This window comes from Balaenoptera ricei, chromosome 20 (assembly GCF_028023285.1).
Source record: "Balaenoptera ricei isolate mBalRic1 chromosome 20, mBalRic1.hap2, whole genome shotgun sequence".
Taxonomy (NCBI): domain Eukaryota; kingdom Metazoa; phylum Chordata; class Mammalia; order Artiodactyla; family Balaenopteridae; genus Balaenoptera; species Balaenoptera ricei.
The window spans coordinates 35,351,230-35,370,849 of NC_082658.1; the positions used below are offsets into that span (position 1 = coordinate 35,351,230).

The 19,620-nt window shown below is 41.5% G+C and overlaps 1 protein-coding gene and 1 pseudogene across 1 annotated transcript; both read right to left on the reverse strand.

Annotated features, from left to right (window-relative positions):
* Positions 1-661: 661 nt before the first annotated feature.
* Positions 662-943, reverse strand: SMIM36 (small integral membrane protein 36). The gene has a single exon (XM_059907181.1). It carries the CDS (start codon positions 941-943, stop codon positions 662-664), a length of 282 nt encoding a protein of 93 aa, XP_059763164.1.
* Positions 944-12,938: 11,995 nt separating this feature from the next.
* On the reverse strand, positions 12,939-19,387 carry LOC132354541 (growth hormone-inducible transmembrane protein-like; annotated as a pseudogene).
* Between the last annotated feature and the right edge of the window lie 233 nt (positions 19,388-19,620).

Below are 19,620 nucleotides of genomic sequence, written 5' to 3' on the forward strand. Positions count from 1 at the left end.
TCAATGAATTCACTCATTTAAATACTCCAAACAGCCTGGAGGTCCTCCCACTAGTCCTGAGGCACAAACAAATGGCTCTGGTCACACAGCCAGTAAGTGAAGGAGGCAGGGTCTGAACCCAGGCTCCAAGCTTTGTCAGTAAACCACCATGCTCTACGGTTACTGTGTTCACCATATTGACTCACAGTGAGGATGAATGTGAAGAGCTGGTACCTATAGAAATAATAAAAAAGTCTGGAAAAGTTCAGTGGTTGCCTTGAAAAGAAAGGATTTGCTAAGTATAGGATAGATTTGAGCTAGTCCCATTCCTCACCACACACACACACACACACGTACCATTGCACTTGCTTCTTTAAACCCTTTCTCAAATGTCAGTCTCTCCTAGAAGTTGCAAGGAGAGCTTCATCAGGAATGTACTTGTAACCAGCTTCACTAAGAAGCTGAGATTTTGCATCTGGAGACCTTGACCAAAGGTCGCCGTGGGCTTCTTACCTTAAACAGTTGCTTCAACCTCAAGGAGGATGACGAGAAAGCAGTAAGGAAGGCAGAGCTCCCACTTATATAGCCAAGCAGGACCTGTATGCTGAGAGAATTGTAGCCATGTGGGGAAAGTTTTGTCCAGATTGTCTAGTGCTCTCTCCCCTGTATCCTTCAGCCAGCCTCACACCATTGTGCTTTTCTTCCCTAGTGGAGCACAATTCCCAAAATGAAGGCCAGGGCCCCTTGCCCAGTGGGCCCGCGGAGCACTTTGCTGCATCACCACCAGGTGGATGGAGGACTGGGTGTCCAGGGTGGCCTCAGGAGCATACTCCTTACTGGGGTCCTTGCCTCGGCAGTCATACAGCACACAAGAGATGAGGAAAACCAGGAGCAAGATGACGTAGCTCGCAATTAGGATGATCAGGTTCAAGGTGACAGGGTCAATCTCCAGGTAAAATTCCATCGCATCCCTCACGGTTGGGAAGTGGGTCTAGAGAAAGGCAGTGGGGCCAGTTTGGGGGTTGCTGGGAGCAAACCCTAGCTCGATGGAATAACTACATTGGCTCTGCAATAAAAATACATTAATCCTCACTGCTTCAGGAGACCTCACAGATTAAAGCTGCCTGGTTTAATAACTTAAGCTCTTCTGTTAATACTACAGCCACCAAAGCACAGAAACTGTCTCATCAACTCACCTACGCAGAGAGAGAAAGAGAAAAAGAGAGATGGTTCATGTTACCAAAGTGTGGTATGTAAGCAGGAAGTCCATATAATTTAATGTCCAAACAGGGAGTTTTGGTGAACAAAAGTAAGGGCTGTTAATAAGCACACTTAAAAATTGGATTGTCCTGGAAAAATTGTGAAGTATGGTCACCCTTTATATAAGGGAAGTTTATTTATTTCATTTTATTTTTTAAATTAAATACAATATTTTATTAGTTCCAGGTGTACAACATAGTGATTCAATATTTTTATAGATTATACTCCATTTAAAGTTTTATAAAATATTGGCTATATTCCCTGTGTTGTACAATATATCTGTGTATCTTATTCTTTTTATACATAATAGTTTGTACTTCTTAATCCCCTACCCATGCCTTGCCCTCCCCCTACTGGTAGAGTTTGTTCTCTGTATCTGTGCATCTGTTTCTGTTTTGTTATATTTATTTGTTTGTGTTTTTTTTTTTTTTTGGATTCCACATATAAGTGATAATATACAGTATTTGTTTTTCTCTGACTTATTTCACTAAGCATAATACTCTCCAGGTCCATCTGTGTTGTTGCAAATGACAAAATTTCAGTCTTTTTTATGGTTAATATGTAAATATGTGTATATACACCACATATTCTTTATCCATTCATCTGTTGATGGACACTTAGGTTGCTTCCATATCTTGGCTATTATAAATGATGCTGCTATGAACATTGGGGTGCACATATCTTTTCAAATTAGTGTTTTCATTTTCTTTGGATATATACCCAGGAGTGAAATTTCTGGGTCATGTGGTAGCTCTATTTTTAGTTTTTTTGAAGAATCTCCAGTCTTTTCCAATGGCTGCACCAGTTTACGTTCCCACCAATGGTGCGCAAGGGTTCGCTTTTCTCCACATCCTTGCTAATATTTGTTATTTGTGGTCTTTTTGATGATAGCCATTCTGACCAGTATGAGATGCTGTCTTAATTGTGGCTTTGATTTGTGGTTTCCCTGATGATTAGCAATGCTGAGCATCTTTTCATGTGCCTGTTGGCCATCTGTATGTCTTCTTTGAAAAAATGTCTATTCAAGTCTTCTGCCCATTTTTAAATCAGGTGGTTTGTTTTTTGATATTGAGTTGTATGAGTTGTTTATATATTTTGGACATTAACTTTTTATCAGACATATCCTTTGCAAATATTTTCTCCCATTCAGCAGGTTGTCTTTTTGTTTTGCTGATGGTTTCCTTTACTATGCAAAAACTTTTAATTAGGTCCCGTTTGTTTATTTTTGCTTTTGTTTCCTTTTCTATCTAAGCGAGGTTTTTGGTTTTTTTTAAATTTTATTTTATTTATTTATTTATCTTTGGCTGCGTTGGGTCTTTATTGCTGCATGCGGGCTTTCTCTACTTGTGGTGAGTGGGGGCTACTCTTCGTTGCAGTGCGCGGGCTTCTCATTGTGGTGGCTTCTCTTGCTGTGGAGCACGGACTCTAGGTGCGTGGGCTTCAATAGTTGCAGCACGTGGGCTCAGTAGTTGTGGCTCACGGGCTTAGTTGCTCCGCGGCATGTGGGATCTTCCTGGATCAGGGCACGAACCCGTGTCCCCTGCATTGGCAGGCAGATTCTTAACCACTGCACCACCAGGGAAGCCCTCTAAGGAAGATTTTAATGCCAAGTATCCATCTTTGGAGTGATTTGGGCTTTGGGAATGGATGTGCTTCTTTAATAAGAGGAACACGCACAGCGCCTGACATTTTCACCCTTTCTGCCTTTGTTGGTTTTTTTCATTCATTAATTCGAAAATACTTCTTGAGCACCTCTGTTTTCTAGGTACTGTGCCAAACAATAATGAGATAGAAGCATTTAGTCTAGCAGGGGAGACAGACATTAAACAAATAATAGCACAAGTCACCATTTAAGAACAGTGGGAATAAATTTATAAAGACAAGGAGAGGGTGATAGGAGAGTGTGTTCCAAGGTAGGTCAGAGAAAGCTTCCATGAGGAAGAGACATTTAACCTATGACCTGAATGACAGTCAAAATTTAGCCAGGTTAGGACAGGTAAGGAAGATTTTTCAAGCCACAGAGAACGGCATTCATGAGAGGTCTGAGCAGAAAGAAGCCTGGAAAACTAGAGGAAGTGAAACAAGGGCAGTGGACTGTAGTATAGAGAAAGAATGGGGAGCATAACATGAGAGCCGTGGGCAGGAGTCAAATTGCAAAAGGATGTGCTAGCCCTGCTCAGGGCTTTAGAGTTGATGCCGGATCTATGGGCACCACTGGATCAGTTAATGCAGGGGAGGGACGGGACAGATTGCACTTTAAAGAGATCACCTTGGCTGCTGTGTGGATGCAGAAAAATAAGCAAATTGAAAAGAAGATCAGATAAAAATACAGCTATCCCTTGATTTATAATCATCTTCCTGCCTCAGTGGTAGCCTGTCCCAATAGTCCTGTAGAGGGCCAACCTCACGGGCATGGGATCTGGGCAGTTGCACAGGGCCTCTTCCTCAGAAGGGCCACACACTTAGTTTAATGCCCTGCTGTCTCCATCTTCAATTTTTTAATAATTTTTAATTTTGTACTGGGCTCACAAATTATGTATCTGGCCTTGGTCTCATGGTCTCGTGTGTGTGTGTGTGTGTGTGTGTGTGTGTGTGTGTGTTATTTATTTATTTATTTATTGGCTGTACCACACAGCATGCGGGATCTTAGTTCCCTGACCAGGAATCGAACCCGTGGCCCCCTGCAGTGGAAGTACGGAGTCTTAACCACTGAACCACTGGGGAAGTCCTTCACGTATACAGTTTTGACCAGACAGGGCCATTTCTCCAAGAGCTAATGGGATTCTTTTGATACTCCTGGTTAAAGGTCAAAGGTCCCAGAGGTCTGCTAGTTTCTTGTGGCTGTTAGGCTTTAATGGCCTAGCAGCTTCCCGTCTAGTCCTTGATGCCCAGCTTCCCTGGGAACCTGAGGGTTCAGGGTTGCTGTAAAAGGGATTCTTATTGATGTGGAAACCTTTATCAAATAAAATATTCCGTGAATCTGTGGTTCTGGACTAAGCTGTGGAATTATACTTAGAAAGATGAATGGTTCTCAAACACCGCAGGTGTAGAGCCAGGCTCATTGGAATCAACTGGGCTTCTTAGGAACACAGATTCCCAGATCAACGCCAGATCTATTGAATTAGAATCTTTGGGGCTGGAATCTGCAACTCTGCATCAGTAATAGTCTTCATGGATAATTTTGATATGCAGCCAGGATGGGGAATCATGACCACAGATGTGTGAAAGAAGGGTGTGTAGAAAATGGGTCACCAGAGCAGTGGTGCCACTAAGAGATGTCATAGGAGGCATTCAACACAGACATGACACCAGTCCAACAGGCTCAGATAGTTCATTTTGTCAAGAGAAAGTCCTTTTCCTGGTTGCGATTCACATTTACCAAGCTCATAGGAGACTGATGTTTAAAACAGAATACCGATTTATTGTTACGGTGAAACATACACCTGTCACAAGGCTGGAAGGTCTTATGCTGGAATGACCATAGCTTTTTCTCCCTGGAGGCAGATCTAAAGACAAAGTCCATTTATAATAGAAAGTTTCTTCGTGAGCACCGAAGTGGAGTTGTCTCAGCAAGTGGAGTTGTCGGGTACTTCTGTAAGTCACTTCAGTGCTCCCAGATTACAGCAAGGCTTTAAAAGGCAGCAGTATGTTACAGGTGGTTATTACTATCTGCAGAGAGTGTTTTTGTCTTTGTATCTACCAGTGCCCAAAGGTCATTTCAAATCCAGCCTTGTGGAGGCTTTGCTTCCTTCCAATGTGTTCGGTGAAATGCTGGCTACCTGGTTTGTTAAATTAACCCTGGGGGTGGCAGCTCAACGTCTCCAAAGCACCTTTCCTTCATTCCTGATCTTTAAAGAACTTTCCTCTTGTGCCATCTAGTGGCCAAAGCAGAGACTGCTAACTAAAGAAAAAACTGGCAAAGGCAAGCTGGGAGGGCGCTTTGTAATCAGCAGCAGGAGGTGACAGAGGTAATAATAAGAAGCTACAGTTCAAAACAACCCCTTGACATAGTCCGGACATAGTCTTTCCTTCACTCATTTACAGACATGTATTGTGCACTTACCATGTGGCAGCCTGCTCGGTGCTTTGGAGCTTGACGATGTGATAAATGCTGAAGCTACGCTGAGTGCCTGATGATAGGTAGAGAGCTCTAATGAACAAGAGGAGCATCAGCTGCGTCTTAGGAATGAGGAAACCTAAGCTCAGGGAGGCAATGGAATTCTAATCAGCTCATTCTTATTCCCTTTCTCCCTCTCACTCTTCCACCTCTCTTCTCCTGCCTGAAATATAAATCAAATATCTACATAGAATACCCTATGCTATGTGCTCTGGGGCATTTGAAACCTAATCAGATAGATATTCCCTGGGCTCTCATTTGTGTACACACTTATTCACAGTCTAGTCCATTTTGTCTGCTGACCTGGGACATCACCTAATAATGCCAGATAAATATGTGCTCCATGTAAATGCATTTTCAGGCGACTAGAGTTTATTTCTTAAAACTCCAAAATATTTTTGAATTTTAATTATGCTGCATAGGAGTTTATCTCTGATATTACACACTGCCTTGCTTCTTCAATAAAATACAGCATCCAAAAAGCCTTAGTGTAGTTTTAATTTTCAATAACTTCGGAGGTAAAAATGTCACAAACTTACAAAAGAATCATTGGAAGTCTAATTATTTTACAGTTGAGGACATGGAAGCTCAGGGACGTGATTTGCTTGAGCCAAGCAGACGGTAAATGATAGAAATAAGACTTTAAGCAAAGTTTTGAATTCTAATCTAGTGCTTTTTCTCTGGCGCTATTGACTAGGTAGAGAGGAAGATGAAAGAGGTCTAGATGTGATAGATGTTGGAAAAGCAAGAATGACAATCATCATAAAAACCAAATGCTAGCCATCTATTTTTTCAAAAGTCTACTTGACCTAAAAATTTGCACTCAGAGAACATAGCTACCTCCAACCCATGGCCCCTCTCAACTTCACAGTCAGAATCTAGTGTGTGGCTCACCTGGGACCTTCTGGAAAAATACTTCCATGTATTATCACAGAACAACTTCAAGATATTTTTTCCACCTGAACTAGGTTGAATAGAGTCTCCTTCCAAATTCATATCCTCTTAGAAACTCAGAATATGACCTTCTTTGGAAATAAGGTCTTTGCAAATATAATTAGTTAAGATGAGGTCATGGTAGATAAGGGTGGGCCTTAAATCCAATGACTGGTGTCCTTATAAGGAGGATATATGAAGACACAGAGATACGCAGAGAGAAGGCCATGTGAAGATGGAGACAGAGATAGAGGTGAGGCAGCTACAAGCCAAGGGATGCCAAGGATTGCTGGCCACCACCAGAAGCTAGGAGAAAGGTATGGGACAGATTCTCCCTCAGAGACTCTAGAAGGAACCGACCCTGCTAACACTGATTTCAGACTTCCAGTCTCCACAACTGTGAGAGGATAAATTTCTGTTGCTTTAAGTGGCCCAATTTGTGGTATTTTTGTTATAGCAGTACTAGAAAATGAATGTGCCATCTCTCTAATGCTTAGATAAAACAAGGCATGGCTTGGAGCAAACTGGGAGATAAGCAAAGCTCTACTTTGGATATACCTACCTCTACTTCCTTTGGGTACTTGCCCTTCTAGCTCTGGTTTTGGTTCCTGGCTCCTTTGCTAAGTATGGCTCCATGAAGAAAATGCCTGAGATGAAAGAAAATTCCTGTATGTGAAATTTGCTTCCATAAAAAATAAACACAAGTTTAAAAATAGCAACTGGTTGGCAGCCCCTGATATAGCCTTTTATATCTGCCCAATAAAATTCCTTGGAAGATACAGAAAAATATAAAGACCTACAAAAGAAATAAAAAAGCAGTGTAGCAGGGGGTAGTATTTTAAAGGTGTTTAAAGATTGTTTCTTCCCTCTCCCCTTCCCAAGAATTATTTGAACCCATTTCTCTTCCCCTTCATCATCCAGGGTTTCTAAAGGTAGTGACTCTCAGGGGATATACATCCTGAAAGAGTCAGATTCATCATTCTTGAGCTCTTTTGTAGACTTCTGTAAATTTATACCAAAGTCCATTGGCTTAGAGCCAGGCGTTGTGGGGAGAGCAAAGACCATTTTTAAAATTACAAAATATTGGGTTTGTGTATCAAGGGACTAAGAACCTAGAATTTACACCTCAGGCCAAAATATAGGAAAAAGAAAGTAAAGAATGTGAGCAACTTTTCTACTTTTAAGGCAATAAAGAGTTGAAAGGCGGATTCCAAGGGGAGGTAACAAGAGAGTAGATGCTAGTGTGCCCCTGTGAAGGCCCTTCCCTTCCCCCAAACCATCTATCGGTGGAGAGACTGTAGACTCACACAGATAGAACTCCAAAGCTGAAAGTCTTGGGATCTGATTGCATAGTATGTCTCTGGGAGATTGTCAGATTCTTGGAGAGGCCACATGCCCTATATGACACTGAGCAGCAGCGTGCTGGAATAGTAGAGAACAGTTTCCAAGAAAGGTGGCTAACTGGACAAGCCAGGGCTACCTTGCAATTGAAGGCATATCAGGATGGTGCAAGGAAAATAGCCAAGAGTTTCCAAGACCCACAAATAGGATTAAGGTGGAAGAGTTGAGAGATGTTCAGTTGAAGGTCTCAGAGTTCTACCAAAGAGCACAGAGTGAACAGACTGCCAGCTGTGTGACTGGAGGCTTGGACAGGAGCAGTGAAGTAGCTGGTGCAGAGTCTGATGCCCAAGAACAGATGGAACAAGCCACACGTCAGTGGGGGATATTGAAGACAAATGAAAATATGTAGACCACTTGTTCCTTCCCCAAAGCTGGGACCTAAGACCCCTGGAACTTAGATGATTCCCAGAAAGAATGTGGGAAGAAGGCAACAAGGGAGAATCCAGAACTTGAATAAATATTTACTTCCCCAAAGATGAAGCTTTAAACAAGAAGTCGTTGAACTCCTTTTTATTGGCAAGATTGGATTTTCATCATTGGCAGATGTGGAGGCTTCTGAATTAATTTATCTTTCTAACAGAGAAATGAAGGAAAATAGGTTTCGTATGCTTGAGTCATGCCTGTAAATTATACATGCATTAAAATAAGACTGAAAGACAACCCAATACAAGAATTTGAGAGACTCATGACATCAGGTAGATAGAGCTAGATTTAGCAGTATTTAAACAGTTTTCACTGCAGGGCATAATCAGGCCTTGCATTAATTAAATAGAGAATGTTTAAAGATAGTTGGACATTTGTCCAACCAAATCCACCATCTGCCCCTGTATCATAGACCCAGGACACATAGAACCTTATTGCTGTCCTCCTATCCTCAACATCTTCAATCCGAGGGAAATGAGTATAGAAGGAGGGGGTGGTGGAGATGGTGGTGCCTTACATCATGCGCAGCTATTCCTCACAAGTTAAAGGTGTACAATGTGATGGTTTGACATATGTTATAGGTCAATTGTATCTCAGTAAGGCTGGAAAAAAAGAAAATAAAAAAAAAAATAAAAATAAAGAGAGCAAAAAAATAGGAGGAACCCTGAGAAAAGGCAAAATGGGCAGCAGAAAATTCCATCTCTGTAACAAAGCTGTAGTAGATTAATGCAGGGTCAGATCACAGAGGGCTTCGTAAGCTATACTAGAGAATTTGGATTTTATTCTAATTGCCACAGGAAGCTATCAGAGAGATTTAAATAGAGTGACAGTGATCACACTTAATCTTGGAGAAACTCTCTATGTCTGATCTTCAGAGAATGAGTTACAGAGAGACAAGTGTTGGAGAAGAGAGATGGGTAAGGGAGACTGCTGCAATGGTGTAGGTGAGATGTGATGATGGCATGGACTGGAGTGTTGATGAAGATGCTAAGAAGTGGCTTGGATTTGAGAAATATATGTTGCACTTGCTGAGGATTGGCTGTAAGTGATGAGAGAAAGAGGATTTTGGCCTGAGCAACTGGGTATGGGGGGTACCATATATGGGGTTATCACTTAGTGACATGCACATGGCTTGTTTGGGGGGTGGATCAAGAGTTCTCCTTAGGATTAGTTAAATTTGATATGCTGAGGATGTTGCTGGATATCTGGGTCTTGAGCTTAGTGGGAAGATCAGTGTTGCAGGTACAGATTTTGGAGTTAGCAATATAGAGGTAACATTCATAGTGACAGAACTGGACAAGATGAGATTGGGAGAAAGTGCCAATAGGGTAGAGAAGAAGGCTAAGGATGGGGTCCAGAGTATTCCAACATTTAGAGACTCAGCAGACAAGAAGGGGCCAAGAAATGAAACAAAGGAGTGGCCAGTGAGGTAAAGGTAAGCCAGGGGAGCACGGTATCAGGGAAACCCAGGGAAAAGTAGGTGTAAAAAAGGAAGTAGCCAACTGTGTTAAAAGCTGTTAAGTGATTGGGTAATATGAGAATAAGGAATTGACCATTGGTTTTGAGACCCTGATAAAAACTGAAGGAGTTTTTCATGAAGGTGGGTGGGGTGAGGAATGAAACCCAAAAATGTAGGTTGAGAAAAGAAGGTAAGAAAATAGAGACTGAGTATAGATAATTTTGAGGGATTTGGGTGTGAAAGGCTGCAGAGAAATGAAGTAGCTGGAGGCCAGTGTGGGAGTGAAAGACAGGTGTTTGCTTTAAAAATTTTTTTTAGATGAGTGATGTTAAAGCATGTATGTGAGCCAATGGGAACAGTCCAGTTGTGAAAGGGCAGTTGATAGCACAAGAGAAAAGGGAAAACTATAGGGTCAAGTTCCTTGAGCAGGGATGAGATCCCATGTAAACATGGAAGAATGGGTCACAGCTAGGAGCTGGGACAATTATTCTGTCATATCAATAGAGGAGGAAAAGTGGGTTTTGAGTGGCTTTAGTGGTAGGAAGATGAGGTTAGTTTCATCTGATTCCTGAGTTTTGTTTTTCACTCAGGAATGAGTCAAAGTCATCAGCAGAGATTGAGTGAGGAAATGTGTGGTCTGTTGAAACGAAAAGTTCTGAAATATTTGTGTTGGAGAAAGAGAAAACAAATATCCTAGGGAAGTAGGGTAGGAGTGCTGGGCAGTGTTGAGTTGAGATTAGTCATCATGAATTTAAAGTAAGATGTTTAGCTCAGAGTAGGTAGATAGTTTGGTTAAGCAGATTGGAGGCTTAATCAGATGAAGAAACAGAGGGTAGGGCTGATAAGGGTGTTAGGAAGGAAATGATTCTCAAACTAGATCAAAGCTTCTAAGCTGGAGGTAAATGAGGACATACGGGGTGGGGGGGCAGTGTGGAGTAGTGATACGTGGTAGGGTCAGTGCAATGGCGGCCCCTGTGTGGTCAACAGACGGTAGGGGCAGAGAATTGAGTCCATGAGCTGGGAGGGTTGGAGGTGGTGGATGGGAGGGGCATGACTGGAACTGAGATTTCAGAAGGTGTATGGTTATTGGTGATGATAAGATTTCGGGAGAACCATAAAAGTATGGATGGCTGGAGTGGAGTGAAGGGCATGTCCTCTCAACTGAATAGTAAAAAATCTGCAGGAACAGAGGATTGTTGAAATTTCCAAGTAGGAAAGAGTAAGAGTGAAGAGAGTGAAGCCAGCTGAGCACTAAAGCCCTTGATGAGCGGGGAGTGGTCAGGAGATAGCCAGATCACAGTAAAAGGAAGAGGTGTCTGATGGTCAAGTCTGATAGATAAAGGGGAAAGATATGTTTAGAAGTAGCATTCAGGGTAACAAACCACCTACTTAAACTACAGCTCTCAAGTATGTGGGTGTATTAGTTTCTTGTAGCTGCTGTAACAAATTAATACAAACTCTGTGGCTTGAAACAACAGAAATTTATTCTCTCACAGTTCTAGAGGTCAGAAGTCCAAAGTCAGTATTACTGAGCCAAAATCAAGGTATTGGCAAGGCTGTGCTCCCTCTAGAGATTCTAGGGAGGTTCTGTTGTTCCGTGTCTCTTTTTTTTTTTGGAGGTTCTTGGCACTCCTTGGCTTGTGTTTTACATCTCTTCAATCTTCAAAGCCAGCATCTTCAAATCTCTCTCTGCTCTATCTTCACATTGCCTTCTCCTCTGTGTGTGTGTTAAATCTCTTTTTGCCTCACTCTTAGAAGTGTACATTTGATTGCATTTTGAACCGACACAGATAATCCAGGATAATCTCCCCATCTCAAGATCTTGAATTTAATGGCATCTGCAAAAACTGCCATATAAGATAACATTCCAGGAATTAGAATGTGGAGCTCTTCTTGGAAGGTCATTTTTCAACCTACCACATGGAGTATGGAAAAAAAAAAAAATCAGCTTTTATCTGAGAGAGCTGGTGGGGAACCAGAGTCTTCAGAATGGTCATTTTTCAATTAAAATAGTACTAGTTAGTAATAGTGATAATTTTTACTTTTTTATTTTTTATCTGGCTGGGACCTTTATTATGTCAGAAATAAGCATTCTAGGTGAATTGAGGTGGTAAGAATAATTATTTCTGGATTACTGTAATAAATCTTGTCAAAACACCAACTATCTTGATAATCATACACTTATTTCATTCATAAGAACTTCCAAAAATAACTCTTCTGTATCAAAAAGCTTACAAATGGCACAAGAGAGTTAAATAATGGTCTATGGAGGAGAGGAGGAAAATTCTGCTAGGGGAAACTCTAATGAGGCATTTTCTCCATTATATTTTTGATTGATATAGTTCATGAAAAAAACCTCACTTTGCCTTCCGTTTTTTAGTGATTCCTCTGAGAGGGAATGCAAGAAACCAAATCTGAGGGGAAAAACTGCTTTCATAATCTCAAATGTAAACCACAAACAGGCTTTAAAGCTTGAACAGATGAGAAAGGCAAGAATGTTTTCCTTTAAACATTTCAATAAATTTACAAAAATATTCAGCAATTATGAACATACTGTTTGAATACTTAAAAATGCAACAATTTTCATGCTTTGAGTATTTTTTCTTGAGTGTTTTAAGGATATTTTGTTCTAGACGATTCAAAAGTAAGACTCACATGCACACATACTATATAACAGGAATTCTCCATATGATTGGCATTGTGGACCCTCCTAACAGTGTCAAACAATGGGAAGCCAAACATGATCACATATATACTATAAGGACAGCCTTGACAATCACCTATATCTTTGTTTTCTGCTCAGTGCTTCTGCTAAGTTCAGCAGATGTACAGCCATGACTTGTTTCCAAATGTCCAACCCCCCTCACTGACTCACCACAATTACTAAGTTCTTAGTTCTCAGCATTCAAAGAAAGACTGCAGGTGACCTTTTACTTCTCTCTGGTCCCTTTACCAAACTCCTATGTCACTTGTGACATTACTTGTTAATAGTCCACATTCAAAAAAATAAAAGGAGGTACACAAGTTTGTTAAGTTTCACCTAACCAAATAAATTTAAAAATAGATAAAATACTTAAATTCCTGCAACACAAACCTTGGTTTTCACACTCATTAGAACATTTTAGAATTACTCAAACATGAGAATTGAAAATGTGTGTGCTATTTGGAATAGAACTACTGAATTTATTCTGCAGAAGAAAAAGCAGACCTGAAACATCACATTACTGGAACACTTGAAATATGCTGATAAGTTCTTATCTTCTAAACTTCAATGAAAGCTGCTTGCACAAACTATTTAACAAATATCTGCCCCTATTAAACAAGCCAGATATCTGATGTATTAAGGAAGTCAGAAGCTGAGTCACTTCACTTCTTTCTGTTGCCTCCAGTTGCTAGAATACTGGCAACTCACATAAATATGTATAATGTATCCATGTAGATTCCCAGCATTGAATTGAAGGGATCACATTTTTGAACTCCATACACTGGTCCTCTTCTGCACGCTTGATTACGTTCTGTGTGCCATACAGAAGAAACATGCTGAAAAGAACTAATCCACCATAAATTGCCACTGAGTACAGAGTGGCACCAGTCACAGTGGTAGGTGGAAGAAACATAGATCCCAGTGAGGACAAAAAGATGAGACCCAGGCCCACGCTCAGAGGTATTCCCATGTTCAGAAACTTCTCGCTGGGCGCACACATGGCCACGGTGGAGAGGCCTCCCACAATGCCAGCCGTGTACCATGCAGCTCTGATGAGAAGAGGCCCCCCTAATATCATCAGAGGAGCCACCACTGCACCCATCACACCAGAATGTAATAACCAAGCAAGATGCTTTGGGCCTGGGCTCCTGCCATATGATATCGACTGTACCAGCATTCCAGCTCCAATCATGGCTGCATGACAACTGGTGCAATCAAAGGTTGCACCAATTGTCACCCAAGAGCCTCTCATCATCAAGTTCACGAGAGCAGGAGTTCTGCTCACTGCCAGGGCAGACAAAGCTGTTAAGCCAATACTTCCTTCTAAGTTCATATAGGTGGAATGAATTCTATCCTTCACATACTGAGGCCAAATTATAGCCTTTTCAATAGTGCCAATCTCATTAGACATTTCCAAGCCACAGTAGCACAGAACACCAAAACCAACAGCAGCCCCTCTAGCAATAAAACATCTCAACTGATCAATTTTAAATATTTTTTCCAATGATGGTTCCAAAGCTGCCTCTTTTGAGTCCTTGGCCAGTTTTCCCATGCCAGATCCCAATTCTTGTCTTGGTGGCATATTCCCTGCTGGGTGTGAAGAGCCATCGATTCTTCGTGATGGAATTCTTCACAACAGGGGAGGCCTTGGTGAAAGTTGGGAGGAAAACCCTGGAAGGTAGCGTCCAGAGACAATACAAGTCTTGTGGCCAGTATGGTGGTGCACCTGGTTTACCAAGCAGATCTGAAATGCGCAGTTCGCGTTCTGGGCGGCGAAAGGCAACCAGGCGCACTTCCCGCGCCCTCCGCCCACCTCTTACTCGATAATTTTTACTTAATAAAAATTGTGTTGAGCTAACCTCTCAGAGTATATGAACAAAAATCAGGGAAGGAAAAGATGAGTAGAACTATGCTAAAGTCTTCATCTTAAATAAGAAAAACTCAAGGTACAACTTCTTAACGTCAGCAATTAGAAAACAATTTTGTAGCTTGCTTTCAAAAGTATTGACAAGAACTGTTGCACCATGCCACTTTTAGGGTTAGCAAATTTTATCACTTTCCTGGTCTGCCTTCCTCTCTTCTGCTCTCTTTTCCTTTTCTGGTTAGAAATGTTTCCCATGCATGATGACATTTTATATTTCTTTATCCGAATATGATACCATCTGGAGGCATTCTGCATTCCTTTTGGCTTTGGACTTTTTATAACCTGTGATCAGAACATAGATGGTTAAAGATGCCTACTTTATCCAGTTTCCTATGTAGGATTTATGTCATGTTAGTGCTCATTTATTTTGATATGGAGATTGAACTTGGGAGGCTATGCATGGATTTAAGCTGTACACTTGGCTCCAGGATACAGAGAATGCTCAATGCAACTGAAACCTTGATAGTGCTGATTGGCAGGATGCCAAAGGCAGTCTAGAGGGAGTTATAAGCACCAGATGGAATAACAGAAATTCCTGGTGGTTCTACATTCAAAACATCAATAATCTAAACCTTTCTTACTAACGTCACGGCTTCTACTTTACTGTTACCGTCTAACCTGACAATTGTAACTAGTTGACCTACTCAATCACCCTTCCCCACTCCCTCACCCAGTCTATTATCAACACAATAATCTGAGTGGAGACTTTAAAGACAAATCAGACCATGCTCAAAACCTTCTAGTGAGATATATGTGCTCTTGATACTATGTATAAAATAACTAATGAGAACATACTGTATAGCACAGGGAACTCTACTTAATGCATTGTGGTGACCTAAATGGGAAGGAAATCCAAAAAAGAGGGGATATATGTATATGCATAACTGATTCGTTTTGCTGTACAATAGAAACTAAGACAACATTGTAAAGTAACTATACTCCAATAAAAATTAATTTAAAAAAACCTTCTAGGGACTTCTCATTTCACTCCAGCAAAAGCCAACATCCCTACAATGACAGCAAGGCACCACACAGGCGACCTGACCTACCTCTCCTCTCATTTCCAAACACTTTCTCCCTCACCTGTTCTGCTCCAGCCACATTGATGTTCCTAGTCACTCCCAGCTCAGAATCTTAGCACTTGACGTTCTGTCGGCCTGAAATGTTCTTCCTCCAATTATCCGCATGGCTTATTCCCTGACTTCCTCAAGTCACTGCTACAATGTGACCCTAGGAGAGGGGCTTCCCATGACCACCCCTTATAAGGTAGTCATCCCCCTGCCCAGGGGGCTCCACTTCTCCCTTATTCTTCTTTCTTATTCTCCATGGCACTTGTTCACATCTGACTCACTCCAAGTGCTGTCATGTATTTTGTTAGATTATGGCACCCCTATTAGAATGCAAGCTTCACCAGGGCAGGCAGGTTGTTCCGTGTGTGGCTGGATCCAGGCACACTGCCCAGAATATGGCACAGGAAGCGTTGAGTATGTATCTGGGGATGGTCACCACAAGTACACCTCTTGGCTTTCTTGGTAAAGTCTCAAACTCTTTATTATGAGATAATGGTCATGAAAAGAGTCCTCCATGACAGGGGACTGGAGAAAATATTATAATGAGGAGAAAGATCCTAGCCTGGTGTTGTGGGTTGAATTGACTGTGTCCCCCCAAATTCATATGATGAAACTCCAACCCCCAGTACTTCAGAATGTGACTGTGTTTGGAGAAAGGGCCCTTAGAGAGGTGATTAAACTAAAATGAGGTCATGAGGGTGGGCCCTCATCCAATATGGCTGTTGTGTTTATAAGAGGAAATTTGGACACACGGGGAGACACCAGGGATGTGCACACAGGGGAAAGGCCATGTGAGGACTCAGTAAGAAGGTGGCCATCTGTAAGCCAAGGAGAGAGGCCTCAGGAGAAACCAAACCTGCCAAGCCCTTGGTCTTGAACTTCTGGCCTCCAGAATTGTGAGAAGAAAAATTCTGTGGTTTAAATCACCCAGTCTGTGGTATTTTGTTACGGCAACCCTAGCAAATGAATATACCTAGCTTCAGGGAAAACTGATATTTTGAGTTGGACTTACAAATGCCTGGCTCTACTTGTATATATGAAGCCAAATGGAAACATAAGCTCATTAAAGGTTTCTAAAGGTCCAGTGGTTCTAGAGTTCATGATTACTAAGAAAGAAAGGTGTCCTACTAGTAGCAATTGTATAAAGCTAAGTTGACTTCAATCCTGGAATAATGAAGGCTTCCCTTAGGGGCAGACCACAACTATCACTGTCATCACCATTGATACCAATGCTGCCCTACCATGTGCCAGGTCCTCTTCCCATGGTTCCCATGCGTGCATTGAGTCATACAATCCTCACAATAGCTCTGTGAAAGTTTATCACCTCATTTTACAGATGAGAAAACTGAGAGACAGGTTGACAAAGTTGCCCAAGGTCATATGTTTTAAGTGGCAGAGCCAAGGTTTGAATTAGGCAGTGTCTCTGGAGCCCGTGCTTTTAACTCCTGCACTCCACCTCTTTTATATATCTTCCCCTGCCTGCAAAAGGCTTTTTCCTGCACATTTAGATTTGCTAGTCACTGGCCTACAAGGACAAGTTCTTAGCTTAGCCTTCTATTGGCACAAACCTACCTATCCAGCTTTATTTTTATTATTCTCATACATTTAGAAAAATTGTATCATCTTGTCTATCAACTTTTCCTTGCTCCCCTCCCCCTCCCCCATGTCCCTGCTTTCTTGGTCTTTGCCGTTTTTTTTTTTTTTAGGTCATTCTAGTTTCCTATAGTGCCTTCTGTCCTCATCTTACCTATTATCCTTATCTAGAATCTACTCTTGAAGACCAAATCCAAATCTTACCTCCACCATAAGATCTTACATTAACTCTCCCTCCTGAAAATTTCATTGTACACACAACTAATTTGAGAATTAATCATGTACGTTTTTTTTTTTTTTTTTTAACAGATTATATTCTGAGCATGTTTTACCAGGTGTCCATTAGTCGTGATGGGAGTTTTTTTTTTTTTTTTTAATTATTTTTATTATATATTTATTTATTTATTTTTGGCTGTGTTGGGTCTTCGTTTCTGTGCGAGGGCTTTCTCCAGTTGCGGCAAGCAGGGGCCACTCTTCATCGCGGTGCGCGGGCCTCTCATTATCGCGGCCTCTCTTGTTGCGGAGCACAGGCTCCAGACGCGCAGGCTCAGCAGCTGTGGCTCACGGGTCCAGCTGCTCCGCGGCATGTGGGATCTTCCCAGACCAGGGCTCGAACCCGTGTCCCCTGCATTAGCAGGCAGACTCTCAACCACTGCGCCACCAGGGAAGCCCTCATGTACTTTTTAATTGAAATTTTTCTATCTTTGGCTCAATATTCTGTATAAATATTTTTTTTGTACACTTACTTTATTTTATTTTATTTTTTTAAACATCTTTATTGGAGTATAATTGCTTTACAATGGTGTGCTAGTTTCTGCCCTATAACAAAGTGAATCAGCCATACATATATAAATATTCTTAAGGCTTTACTTTTCACCAGTTTTATGTCTCATCTTCAAAATAGATTTAATTCATTGAGGGCAGGGATAAACTATCTACTCCATATGATACTTCTTTGAACATAACGAAAATAGAGATTTATTGATGTTCCTTGATTTGGAAAAACAGTCAAAACAGAAGAAGGAAATAATAAATGTGGTCATTCTAGTTAACAGCTAACACCATGCTGAATGCATTATACACACTAGCTCATTTATTCCCTACAATATATAAGTACTATCTATAAGTACTATCATTATCACTATTTTATAGATGAGGGAAATATGTATCTTAGAGGTACTACGTAGTTTGTCCAAAGTGACACAACTTGTAAATGTTAGTGCTAGCATTTAGAAGTGTTGTGATGGATTAATATGAGGGATTTATAATAATGAGGGATTTAAATAGCATGAGTTACCAGAAGGGAGAACACAAATTGACCTCCAAAGTTCTGGTAGCCACAGCCTAGAACTTGGTTGTTCACCAAATTCTGTGTTCTTCTTGGGCATGCGGCTGGACCACTGCAGTTAGGTGTGGATTTTTTGCCTGGGCTCTAGCCAGTGGGACTTGAGCACAAAGGATGGAGGCCATCTCTGGTCTTGTCTCTTCCAGGACTGGGCAAGGATGCTGCTGCTTTGACCCTGCAGAATGGCAGAGCCACAAGATGGAAGAAACCTGGGCCCCTGAATCACCATGTGGAGCACTGGCTGCTGAGTGGGGACATCACCTTGAGACTGTGACTGGAGGGGCCTACTTGTTACTGCAGCCTCATTTACCTAACTGCTACATTCTAGTAATTGTCAAGGCAGTCAGAGAGCTCTCAACCCTCCTGGCACTGAACCAAGTATTTGCTGAGGAGTGTGAAAGCCGTCTTATAACACCTCTCACTCATCAGTTAGCAGCCTCTATTTCACAGGTAGTGGGGTGATACCAGTAGTGCTTGTTCAATCAGCGGTGGCCTATGATCTGTTGTGCCACAAACAGTTTTAGGTAAAATGAAACAAACTGGCAAATAATACCTCTTATAGTTATGAGGAGTAGACATTTCCCATCTACCCCTAAATTAGAAATTCCCTGATCCAGGCACACCAGGTTCTAAAGTTTCTGAATTTAAATGACCCAAATACAACAAATACTTTATAGAACAATTGAGAATTTGTAAGTCTCCATAAAAATTCAAATTACAGTACTTCTTGTTACCTTAGTCAGTAGTTCAAACATAAAGACTTTTGAAAATATCTGGAGGATTGATACAATTTACGAAAAACGTTTAGATGAGTGACAGAGTCAGACATTTCTGTTACAAAGATGAGCTGGAGGGAGGCAGTTTTGGCCACTTACAATCTCTCCCCCCCTCCATCATTTTCCCCCTTTTTCATTCATCAGGCACCTATCTTATGTCAAGAGCTGCCCTCTGTTAAGCATTTCTAGGCATTTCACCCATTTAATCACCCAGCTCTGTGGGACTCAGGAGAGCAGTGCTCTCTTCTGGGTATGGACTCAACCTTGATTCCAGCCTTGGAAGGAACTTGAGCATTTCCTGTCCACTCTCTCCCTCTCACACTCCTTTCTTCTTTTCTCTCTTCTCATTATCTAATAGTTTATCGATTCTCAGGCCCAGGGCCAGATTCTGGCTTGGCGTCATTTTCTTCCTTCGTGCAGGAGGCTGCAGTCTCCCTCCCTGACAGCAGAGGGCGCCAGAAGACCACAGCCCCGTGTAAATCGGGGTTATGGTCCAATTTTCCTTCTCACATGGAACAGGAAATGGACAAGTGGTTTTGGATGATAATGGAGTTTTCTCATTTTCCATTTCTTTATATCACCAGTGACATTTTTTGGCAGCAGCTGAGAAAATAGACTAATTTTTCCCACGACCTC

Bases quoted from the DNA above. Each gene is read 5' to 3' on its own strand.
- SMIM36 (XM_059907181.1), bottom strand. From the start codon at position 943: ATGGAATTTTACCTGGAGATTGACCCTGTCACCTTGAACCTGATCATC.